Genomic DNA, 10,970 nt, shown 5'->3' on the forward strand with positions numbered 1-10,970 from the left:
AACGACTCAATTTCCCTGTTGTTTTTTTTTTGCCCAATCCTGCATGTCGTCCTGCGATCCTCGCTACGTCACTAGTTTGCTTAAACGTGAACCACATTCAACGAACGATTCGGTTCGCTGTTCAATCACAACCACAGACAGCCGCCCTAACCGCGTGCTTCAATATTGACCGTAAGCACATTGTTCTAAAAGCGAAAGCCAACAAAGCGTGCAGAACGGGCGTTATAGTTTGAACTGGACCGTTGCAGAAGAAAAAAAAACGCAATGATCCCGACCGTTTCAAGACGCCACCGAGAGAACGGACCGAGAAGAGCGATGCGACACCAACGCCACACCACACTAGAGCCCGGATGACCGGGCTGTTGGTACAAACTGTTATCACATTCCGCTTACCAAACCGCTGCTGCTTCACTTCAACCCTCTGATATGCGACCGACCGTCTTTCGGCGGGGCATAAACCACAGGCACGAACCGTCAAATACACACATCGAACTCACGAACCCCCACACACGAGCGCACGGTTGTGTGTGGGGAATATAAAAATTATATCAGAACCCAGCGGGACCCGCTATTGTCGTTCCGCCGTCAGCTGAGTGAGGTCGTCGTCGTCGTCTCCGTCGTGGTACCATGGTGAAACAAGTGCCGGAACCGCGATAGTAGTTGCCACACATCCGCACGAAAACAAAGCAAGTGGTTAACCTGGGGATCAATTTGGCTGGTGAAGAAACTACCTTCAAACAGGTGCTGCAGTGTGCAGAATAATAGTGAACACGTGTGTGCTAGATCCCACGCAACAAAAATCACTGCAGTGCTCCGGAGATCATGTGCGATCGAAAAGTGGTGAAGGTCGTGTGAGCCTATTTAGAGGTGGGCTCCCTTTTTGCTATCAGTGTCCAAAATATCTGCGGTATTTCCCCCGATCCAGACGATTGTTTTAACTCTGATCGGCGCAAACAAAATGACGAGCTACATCGAAGTGAGCATACACTCGGAACCGGAAGATGACGATCATCACGATCTGTCCGATCTCGAGCTGCAACAGTGTAATAGCAGTGGCAGCCGCCAACACCTGCTGCAAAGCATCACAAATGTAAGCAAACCCCAACAATCCAGAGGGGGGCCGGCCAGAGGGAGAATTTAAGCTTAGCTGAAGAACCACTATCTAATCGAAAGTGGCCTATCGTGATACTTAACCCACCACCAACCCTCTTCTCGTGATCGTAACGTGCCATCAATAAGGCAGGGGGGGTGTATGATAGGGCGATAGCCAATTCATACACAATTGACAAGTGATAAGTGAAACAAAAAAATAGATTACAAGAGAGAGAAAAAACAATCAAGTCTCGCAATCGTGTAAAACCTCGTTTGTTTGTTTACGTGTGTGTATCTTCCAGGCGTCCCAATTTGTAGTAGCATAGCGTAGCCAAAACACCGAACGAACGATAATGAACCAAATGTCACTATTTTGTACGAACAATTTGGAGCCCACGGCGTTAGAGAGTGGGGTTTATGTGTGTGTGTCTGAATTTACAAACGAAGCACATCGAAGAGTGTGGGTGGTGGTGTTGTGGGGATGGAATTACCCCCCTCCCGTTCAGCTGGGTGCGTGATAAACCTTTGGTTGAGGTTGAAGTGTTACCCTCTTAGGCGTTCCATTGAAATTATTCGCCTTATAATGCATCGGTGGTAACGCGATCATTAGAGTCAGCTTGGGGAATGAGGAATGAGAACTGCTGTAAACTAACGGTTGGCGTTTTGTTTTGGGATTGTAAGGGCTGTCTTACATATGGGCTGTCTTATAGCAATTGATGGAAGAACTAAACCACGTTGAGATTGTTGATGTTCCTCTAACGATAAGAGACGTTTTTAACCACATTTATGAGGTTTTTGGAAGGTTTATTTTTCCCATGTGAAGCTTGACTCATTTAGAAAGAGGGCAGATGGTAACTAATGTAGCTTTTTTATACTATTATTTCAATTGAAATGCTTTCTAAAAATGATACAAAGGTACATAAAATGAAAGGAATTCTTAGACTACTAGCAACCTACCGTTTTGACCAGTAAATTCGACCAATTCTACATTCGTTCAATGTCCAATGTTTTCCCCAATTTCTGATCCATTATCGCCCAATATCTCTCTATTGGGCGGCACCACTTAAGGCAATTTCGTGGATTCGAGTATTTTGGGATAAACTTTACTGCATTCTCGTTATACTATTGTAGTATCTAGCCAATACAGGACTTAAGAACATCATGAAAACTTATTATAAACATTAAGATCAGAACCTCTTGCCATTGTTCTTTTTAGATCGAGATTGCAATGTTTACATGCTTCTCAATTAAATCCTTCGTAAAGTTGGATTCGTCGTACAGTAGTAGCGTGATCAAATCATAGTCCAATATGTTAGGTTTATCCTTGATCTTCCGATCTTCAGTGCATTCCTAATATCACGGAGGATATATAGGGAAATTGCATGAACATTGGACTTATTGCAGTCTTTACATCAGTAAACCAAAAAAACTGTTCCTACTAGCATTGCAACAAAGTGCTGCAATTGTAAATGAACCTTCTCAAATGAAATTTCAGAATTTCAAAGCAAACCCCGCGCTAAAGATCACACTCTTCGAGGAGCGTCAATCGCTTCGTTGCCAACGTTCACGCGTGTTTGCTCTGTGACGTCCTTGATTGGAAATTGATAAACAAACGAGCGAATAAAGAAGATAATACACAGCAACGCGAGCTACTTCAACATGTTTCGCCGGCTCGGCGCTAACTCACACAGAAAGAAGAGTGCCAAAATTATCACCAATTTCCGCCAGTCCCTGCTGCGGGAGTAAGGAATACAGCCGATCCTTCCCGCGTACACTGCACGGAGTTTGGGGAGTTGGTAACAGCAGACGATTATCGCAGACGTGCCTATCTTTCTCCGGCGTCATCACCACCGGCGAGACGTAAAAGAGAGTCCCCCGATCGCTGGTGACGATGCCCCTGGAGATTAATTTACAAGTGGAGCACACTCACTTGCGCATCTTTCGAAGATCAAGATACGATCGGGAGCTACGATCAAACTACGTCAATGAAAGGTGTATCACAACAGTTAGGGACCAACATTGGGACATTGGGAAAAAACAAGACCACGGTCAACAATTAGCCCTGACCGTCATCCGGGCATATATCTATGGAAGGGCGCATTAACTGCTTTCATCCGGAAATTGGGCAAACCTGCCTTCAGATCACAATTCCATTGTGGAATTGCCAAGTCACGCGTTTTGCCCCAGTGTCACACTGTGTGCTAATTGGAGACCACTCCTCAAGCTCCTGTGTGTGCCAAGCGCTTAATGCGTGTACTTGCACAATTCATCTCCAATCTGCTATTAGTCGACACGATTAGCACCATCTCACCGGATGTTGCGCTAGGCTTTTTATAAAACGTCCACGCTATGCATGTGTGTCTTTGGAATTTCTAGGCATTATCTCGAGTGCGTCATTGGTAATGGTTTAGGAAAACTAATCGTAATTTATTCTGCTACCCTTATTGCAGCTTTCCAAACCCGACTGTCTCTTCACATCGGCAGCACAATCGTCCAACGAGTCCTATGGCAAGGCAGAGAAGCGGAAGCTTATGTGGGCCACACTGTTTACGGTAGCGTTTATGGTAAGGAAGGGCGTTACTTACGAATATTTGCACCATATCAATTCCTGTCTCATCAAATCACTTTCTTTCTCAATGGCAGACAGCAGAATTCGTGGGAGGATACCTGTCCGGCAGCTTAGCGATCATGACGGACGCGGCCCACCTGCTTTCGGATTGCATCAGCTTCGTGATTGCGATCATTTCGATCTGGATCTCGAACCGACCGGCCGACGCCCGGATGTCCTTTGGCTATCGGCGGGTCGAGGTGCTCGGTGCGCTGCTGTCCATCTTCGGCATCTGGGCCCTGACCGCCGTGCTGGTGGTCATGTCCGCCAATCGACTGATCGAGGGAGATTACGAGATCGACGCCGATACGATGATCATTGTGGCGATCCTGGGCGTCGTAATGAATATTGCGTAAGTGTTGTGATCCACTGACGGGGTGGCGCTCTTACACTAATTACTACTAATCCCACCGACAGGACGGCATTCATTCTACACGGGTCCTGCAGTGTGGTGCCACACAGCCACAGCCACGGTCACAGCCATGGCGGACATGGTCATCATTCGCACAGCCATTCCCACGGCCACAGTCACATTTCTCGGCCACGGTCGAAAACTCCTCAGCTCGTCGCACCACGCCTCTCACTGTCAAGGTCCTGCTCGCCGCTACCACGTCGGATGCTACGCGCCCAATCCTGCGATGAGAAAAAGTGCGACAAGCTCGAGCAGCTCATCATCCCGAACTATCCACCGAGCCCGCAGACAGGGAGTCCACTATCGTCGCGTCAAAACAGCCGGCACAACTCGTTCGCCCTCACCGATCACAAACAGCGGCCAAGCCTGGACACGATTCTCACCAACGCACGGCTGAAGCTGCACAAGGAAAGCCTTCGACATCGGATGAGCATCGACGCTGGGTTGAACTCGCCCGATCTGATCAGCTCGAGCAAGCTGGCGTACTCGCGGATCAGCACCGAACCGGAATCTTCCACCCGGGGGCACAGCGAGGATGAGGAGCGTGGAGGCGACCGGTTGGATGCATCCTCTCCAGAGCATCATGCGCATCATCGTCATCATCATCAGGAGCAGCATTGTGCGGAGGACGTGGTGCAGGATGACAGCAGTAATCTGAACGTACGTGCGGCCATCATTCACGTGATCGGCGATTTCATACAAAGCATCGGCGTGTTGGTAGCTGCAATAGTGATCAAATTTGCGGTAAGTGTTGAGCTTTATTCGAATGGCCGGTTCATCGGAGTGTACTTACGCGTCCCGGTTCTTCGTCGTCCACAGCCTCACTTGAAAGCGTTCGATCCGATCTGTACGTTCGTGTTTTCGCTGATCGTGCTCGTCACGACGGTACGTATCTTCCGCGATTCGATGCGCATACTGGTGGATGCCGTACCGGTGGACGTGTCGCTTGAGCGGCTCTCCGCCGAGCTGGCCTACATCGAGGGCGTTAAGACGGTGCACGATCTGCGGGTGTGGAGCGTTTCGACCGGGTGGAACGTGATGACGGTGCATCTGATGATCGGTACGTATTTGGGAGGGCGTGCTTCGCTTCCTTCCTCGAGCAAGCAATTTAACAAATTGACTTTTTTCTCGCAATTTTTCCACCAGATCCGTTAGCGAACGCTTCGGAAATTCTTGCCACGGCGGATCACATCGCGCGGCACGATTTCCGCATCAAGCACAGCACGGTGCAGATCGAGAAGATGCACTTTTAGCGAAGGTGATCACCATCTTCGCCTGCCAACACACACACACAATTGTGATTTCACAGCCCTGCCGCCGTCCGTGCAAGAAGCGATCCTCAATACTTTCTGGTCACTGCACAAATGCGCTGTGTTAATAGGTTATAAAAAAAAAGGTCACAGTCTTTTCCAGTCTGTAAGAACAAGTCAGCAATTAGGGATTTAAGAAACAAAAGGCTAAATAAAAGATAGTTTTAAACATTGAGTGAACAAATAAACGACGTAATGTTTGAACGATTTATTTAAATCCATTCGATTTTGACGCATTTAAAGTTTTGCTGACATCTACACATAAGCCAAACAGAAAAGGAACCGATTTATATACTTTAAACAGGTGTTACACGTTTCCCTCGTGACTCTGTTGTGTCTGTGTGTTTGTGTGTCTATTAGAGCGCGTCAAGAGCACCATACCACCGGCTTCATCATATCAAGCGCGCAGCTAGAAAGCTGCAGCATATACTAATCCTAAATACGTGTTTTGACCTTGCCCCACTCCCAAGCGGGAGGGCTCTTCAAATGTGTTTCTGGTGTGTGAGGAGGGTTTTTTTTTTATTACATTAAAATAGGTAATGTTTGCTTCACAAGTTCAAAGACTTCTTCCGCTGTGTACGCGTTCATGTGTACGTGGGTTGTGTAGTTATCGCAAATTACAATTCGTGTTCATATATTGGTGGTTTTGTTTGCATGTTTTGCCTTTGTTTCAATTTCAAATTTCTATTATAATTCTCGATAATTAGAGTTCGTTTACTTCGTGCTTGTGTTTATATGTAATTCAAATTATCCTACCGCTTTTTTTTAATGGTTTTTATCGCTCTTTACTTGTGTTTGCTGTTGCTTTACTATTATAATAGTGTTCTCCTCTTTGTTTGACATTTCTATATATTTGACCTATACGACCGTCGTTTTGCAGCTGCAGCGCTACGTTTTTGAGTTCAGTAAAATGTGCAAAAAAATTGCGCAAATCGAAAAATAAACGCACCGAAGCGTCACTACGTATCGTCCAGGGAGAGCGCTCCCTGAGTTCGACCCCATCCACCTTAGTTCAAGCTTAATTGGGTCCTCGTTGTTTGCTAACTTCACAACACGCTTCTACACCACTGCTTGTAAGTGTTGGATTAACACCGATCTTTTGTTTAACACACACACACATCATACATACTTTGCTGGGACGAGACAGGGACGCGACAGGGATACATATAGCGTGTGTGTCTGTGTGCACGGTTACAACACTCCATATACTGTTGTTTATGGGTAATGACTTTTGTATGCTTTCTTCATCTAGATCGCTTAAATAATCGTTTCTTGAGCCACTGCATCACAAAGCATATAGTTTCGTGTTTTTTTTTAATGATCCGCTTTGTATGATGCATTTTACTATCAACGTGTCACGTTGGAGAGTGACTGGAGGCGTAGAAAAAGAAACAAAACGCAAAGAGAGAGAGTCTTAGTTTCTCAACATAAATAACAGTTGTTCCCTCAAAATGGAAAAAATGCATAGCAAACGTTTTACAAGAATGAATTTTTAAACTATTTCATGAAAAGAAAATAAAAACTATAAAAACCAAAAATAGTACGTTTTAAAAGGAAAAAGAGGGGAACCGCAAAAAAATGCTTTATTTTTTGTTTTGTACTCATAATGCGCGCATCAAAAGTTTGCTTTCTTCTGGTCAAAGAACGATTTCAATAAGGCACTCTTGCTCAGTGGATAAATTTTCGCTAAACGCAATATGTCTGTGTGTTTATCTCGATTTTGTTTCATTCTTTCGTTTTGCTGCTGCTTCTCCACTCTTAACGTCAAAAAATACAAATGCTTCAAAAATGTGTCCATCTAATACGCTCGCGTTCGAATTTCACCTGCTATCACACCTATTTTGCATATCATAAATGTGTAATGAAGGCTTTTTGCAAAGGAAAGGTATCTACGGAAGAAGCCAAAAAAGCTAACGAAAATGTTAAGCAGTAGTAGAATGAGACTGTTTGTATTAAGCAACGTGTAGCAAAATACAAATGAGCTATATCGTGGCCCGATCGGGCGGCTAGTAGCAGTAATAGTGTAGTAGTAACGGTAATAGGCAACTCGCAAACGGAAGGCAATTTAAGCTCGCGTGAAAGTAATCGGCCTGCGCTCCCGAGTGGAAAATAATCGTAGAATCTATTATCTACAAAGATTTTGCCATTCCACGGCCGGCAGGCGTTCTTCAAATTGGAAGAAAAACTGTTGTAAAACTCTTGTACATATCTCGCCATATCATCACGACCACCACCGCCACCTCCCACAAAATGCAAAAGCAACTCATGTCTGTTGGAGGAGTATGAGGTTGGATTTCTTTCGCCACTAGTTTCAACAAGAGAGAGCGTGTAAAAGCAACACGCGTTATACACGCGCGCTACAATAATAATAATAATAGTAGTAGTAGTGGATGCTAATAATAGAGTAATATAAGCAGCGATAATAGAACTAGATAAATGATGTTCGATTGTTTGCTTCTTTTTTTTTGTTAATAAATAGAGATTCTTTCTCATCTTACATTTCGATTTGCTTCGGTTTCGCAGTTTTGTGTTTGTGTAGCTCCACTGCATGTACATTTTAGTAATAGTATAGTATAGTATGGTTGTGTCGGTTTTTTATATTCAACGTGTGAGTCGTGGCTTTTTAAAAAAACTAATATTAACACGCGTGCTTAGTACGACCGGGATGCGCAAAGGGCAAAAGCAAAGATAACGTACACCTAAACACTGCTACTAAACCCTCTTCTCTTCGAGGGGGCTCTTCTACTAGAGCTTGTCTTTAAGAGTGTTTGTTTGTTTGCTTGTTTCCTTGGTTAAACCTAACTTGCCGTCTTTCCTTTGTATCTTGAGCTAACCAAAACCTAACCAAGTCCCTTCTTTTACATCCCTCTTCCAAGGTTTGATTACACTGAGAACAAACAAATCAGTTTCTCGATTGCATTTTGCACGCGGGTCATGGAAAGTGGGACTTGCGGTGCCCAAAGTGCAGCAGCATCACGCGGAAACGGAAGGTACGCTTTTGTCCAAGAGAAAAAATGGGGTTGTTGAATTGGTTTTAATGATTTTTAAAAAAGTCCTTTCGTGTCATTTTACATGTAAAAACTAGTACTTACAATAACAGGCATAATAATAAATTTATAATATTCGACCGTAAAAATGTATAAAACAATCACATTGTTGTGTACGTGCTTTCCAACAGTTCATAATTCTTGCTTCACGCGCTTCCTTCTGGTGTCCAGTTTACGGTTGTTACGGGTTTTTTTTTGATGATCGTTAGAGTTTTCTACTATCTTAGTGCAAAAATGGGATAAATGAAAATGCTCAAAACTTGCTTCCACCTTGTGGTAGAGAACATACATCTCATCGCGGGTACATTGGAAGGGATGGAATTTGTATACTAAAAAAACATCCGAGCGATACCAACCGGTGGTGTGCTCGGACAAATTATTGAAGGATGGGATTTTGATGTTGATCATAGTATCTAACGTAGTCTTGCATTCACATGAACGGGTGTTTCGGTTTATTTTCGCCGTGACGATCGGTGCTGCGGGTTTCACTGTTCCGGATAGCTTAACGAAAACTGTCAAAAATAAGGTTCAGTCCAGTGTGTGTGTGTGTGTAGTAAAATTTACAAAACATTACTCGTCTCTCCACCAAGTGGTCAATTTTCCTCACACCACCTAGCGTTAGCTCGATTCCGCTTGCGTTTCATCTTAACTAGAGACAGCATCTACAGTTTGTATTGTTGTGTTTTGTTGTCGCTTTCGATAAAATTTTCGCTCGACTTTAGCTTGAACTCCGAAATGAGCCTATCTCAGGTATGGGGGAGGCGCGAGTGATGGAAAAAAGCTTAAAGCAATCGTACTGTTGCTGCTGCCGGCTCACGAGATCAACTCGTATCGACCAGCGTCGTCGTCGCGGCTGCTGCGGCGGTCCCTACCGGAGGGACGACGGCCGTACTACAGTTGCTGTCATCACCACCACCGACGCCGTTTTGCTGCGCTGCTGGCTCGTCGCTTGCCGGGGCAAATATTTCCACCGCCGTCTGCTGCTGGCTGTTGGCCAGCTTCTGCTTGCGCTTCATTTCCATCAGCTGCTTCCGCTGGGCCTCCCGCTTGGCTGCCGCCAGCGCGGCGGACGCTTTTTTCGCCTCGACACCGTTGCTGCCGTCCGTCACGGTGGTACCGTTCGCTGTGCCGCCGGTTTTGTACGGACGCTTTACCAGCTTGGTGCGCGTCGCTCCCGCCGTCCCATTGCGAGCTGGTGGCGGTGGACTCTTTGGCGCTGGTTTCTACAATGACAAACACAGCGCAGAAGAAAGAGATCAGAGAGTGAGCGGAAATGAAACGAAATTGTGCTTTGCTTGACGCAAATTACGCGCGATTCTCTCCCTTTCCGTACAGCAAAATTCCGCACAAAAAGGAGAACCGGTACGTTTCGTGCGAGACAACTTACCCGCCAACCATTTTTCCGGAACGAATCAATTTCGGCAAAGCTAGCGTCGACGTTGTTTACCTGCAGCATCACCATGTCCCAGAAGCCTCGCAAATCTTCGCCAGTCGTTTGGAACTTTTCGTCCGGCGATTGGTTGAGGTTCGTGTAGCACAAATCTAGAAAAAGCAATTAAATTCACAAAAAAAGGAAATTAGTTTCGAGTTTATGTCTGTTTCCTAGATATGAATGCCTTATTTTCCATGTATATCGCTTGTTTGCGATCGTTTTCTATCAATTTTTCTAATAAACTGTACGAGTGTGAGGGTGCTAAATGAAACAAACACTCCGCCGTGTCACCTTCGGCTGTATTAATTAATGCGAAAAATCAAAGCGTAACTCACAGAAATCGTTACGGGCCGGCCCAACCAGAAACACACAAAAACACGAACAGGATTGTATGGCCTACACGCGGCAGCGAATAATCAACGCACGAAAGCGTTTGTTTTGATGGTGGCGGCCGGCCATCACCGCCTTTCGCGCGACCATCTATTTATGGATCGATGGAATGTTTTGTTTTGCCTTTGTGCTATTCGTTGACAACATTTCGAGCAAATTATGCGTGAGTCAAATATGCAATATTTAAACATTCCATCTTCCATGCACACATTGTTTCAAAATTATAAAGCGACTATTAGGCCCCTGAACAAAGGAATAAAGATAGTTTTCGTGTTTCAAAATCAAAATTCTTATCAACGTAATTGATTTATCTCTTCAAAGGAAACGACACCACGCGCGTCATTCGACTTTCAATGAATCTACACTATCTGGGCATTAATACTACACCGTGCAGCTGTTCTTATCTTTGGATAATCTTTTCCACGGTAGAAATAAAAACATTTAGCGCCACGTGACGCTGCGTGAAAAGAGATCTACAAACAAACATCGCCCCGCATACACTGCAATCGCACCGCAATATACTAACCTTCAAATTGTTTCATTTTTTGCGAACACAGCAGGCGGGCCTTGCCCACAGCAACCAGGATGTATCCGTTAATGTCCTCGCCGAACTCGACGCCATCGGCCTAAAATTAACAGCAGAAAAGAACTATTATCCGATGCCAAATCGTACACTTTA

At 45.1% G+C, this 10,970-nt stretch overlaps 2 protein-coding genes across 4 annotated transcripts in view; one reads left to right on the plus strand and one right to left on the minus strand.

Moving 5' to 3' along the window:
* Positions 1-560: 560 nt before the first annotated feature.
* On the plus strand, positions 561-5,610 carry LOC1279944 (proton-coupled zinc antiporter SLC30A2). The gene is made up of 6 exons (XM_061662495.1): positions 561-1,090; positions 3,543-3,656; positions 3,736-4,052; positions 4,118-4,856; positions 4,932-5,172; positions 5,259-5,610. The coding sequence occupies exons 1-6, from the start codon at positions 959-961 to the stop codon at positions 5,363-5,365; spliced, it is 1,650 nt and encodes a 549-aa protein (XP_061518479.1). The 5' UTR covers positions 561-958; the 3' UTR covers positions 5,366-5,610.
* A 958-nt stretch (positions 5,611-6,568) lies between these two features.
* LOC1279945 (uncharacterized) overlaps positions 6,569-10,970 on the minus strand; it is a 39,799-nt gene continuing 35,397 nt past the window's right edge. For all 3 annotated transcript variants that reach the window (XM_061662492.1, XM_061662493.1, XM_061662494.1), the window contains 3 exons: positions 10,818-10,917; positions 9,857-10,011; positions 6,569-9,692 (listed from right to left, as the gene is read on the minus strand). In XM_061662492.1, the coding sequence (XP_061518476.1) occupies positions 9,291-9,692; positions 9,857-10,011; positions 10,818-10,917 (657 nt within the window). In that variant the 3' untranslated portion in view covers positions 6,569-9,290. The remainder of the gene's footprint in view (positions 9,693-9,856; positions 10,012-10,817; positions 10,918-10,970) is intronic.

This window comes from Anopheles gambiae, chromosome 3, assembly GCF_943734735.2.
Source record: "Anopheles gambiae chromosome 3, idAnoGambNW_F1_1, whole genome shotgun sequence".
NCBI classification, from domain to species: Eukaryota; Metazoa; Arthropoda; class Insecta; order Diptera; family Culicidae; genus Anopheles; species Anopheles gambiae.

Excerpts from the sequence above, each read along its gene's own strand:
- LOC1279944 (XM_061662495.1), top strand. The coding sequence starts at position 959 with ATGACGAGCTACATCGAAGTGAGCATACACTCGGAACCGGAAGATGAC. Across the intron at positions 3,657-3,735 it reads TGTTTACGGTAGCGTTTATG|ACAGCAGAATTCGTGGGAGG; the intron begins GTAAGGAAGGGC and ends TCTCAATGGCAG. Across the intron at positions 4,857-4,931 it reads CAATAGTGATCAAATTTGCG|CCTCACTTGAAAGCGTTCGA; the intron begins GTAAGTGTTGAG and ends CGTCGTCCACAG.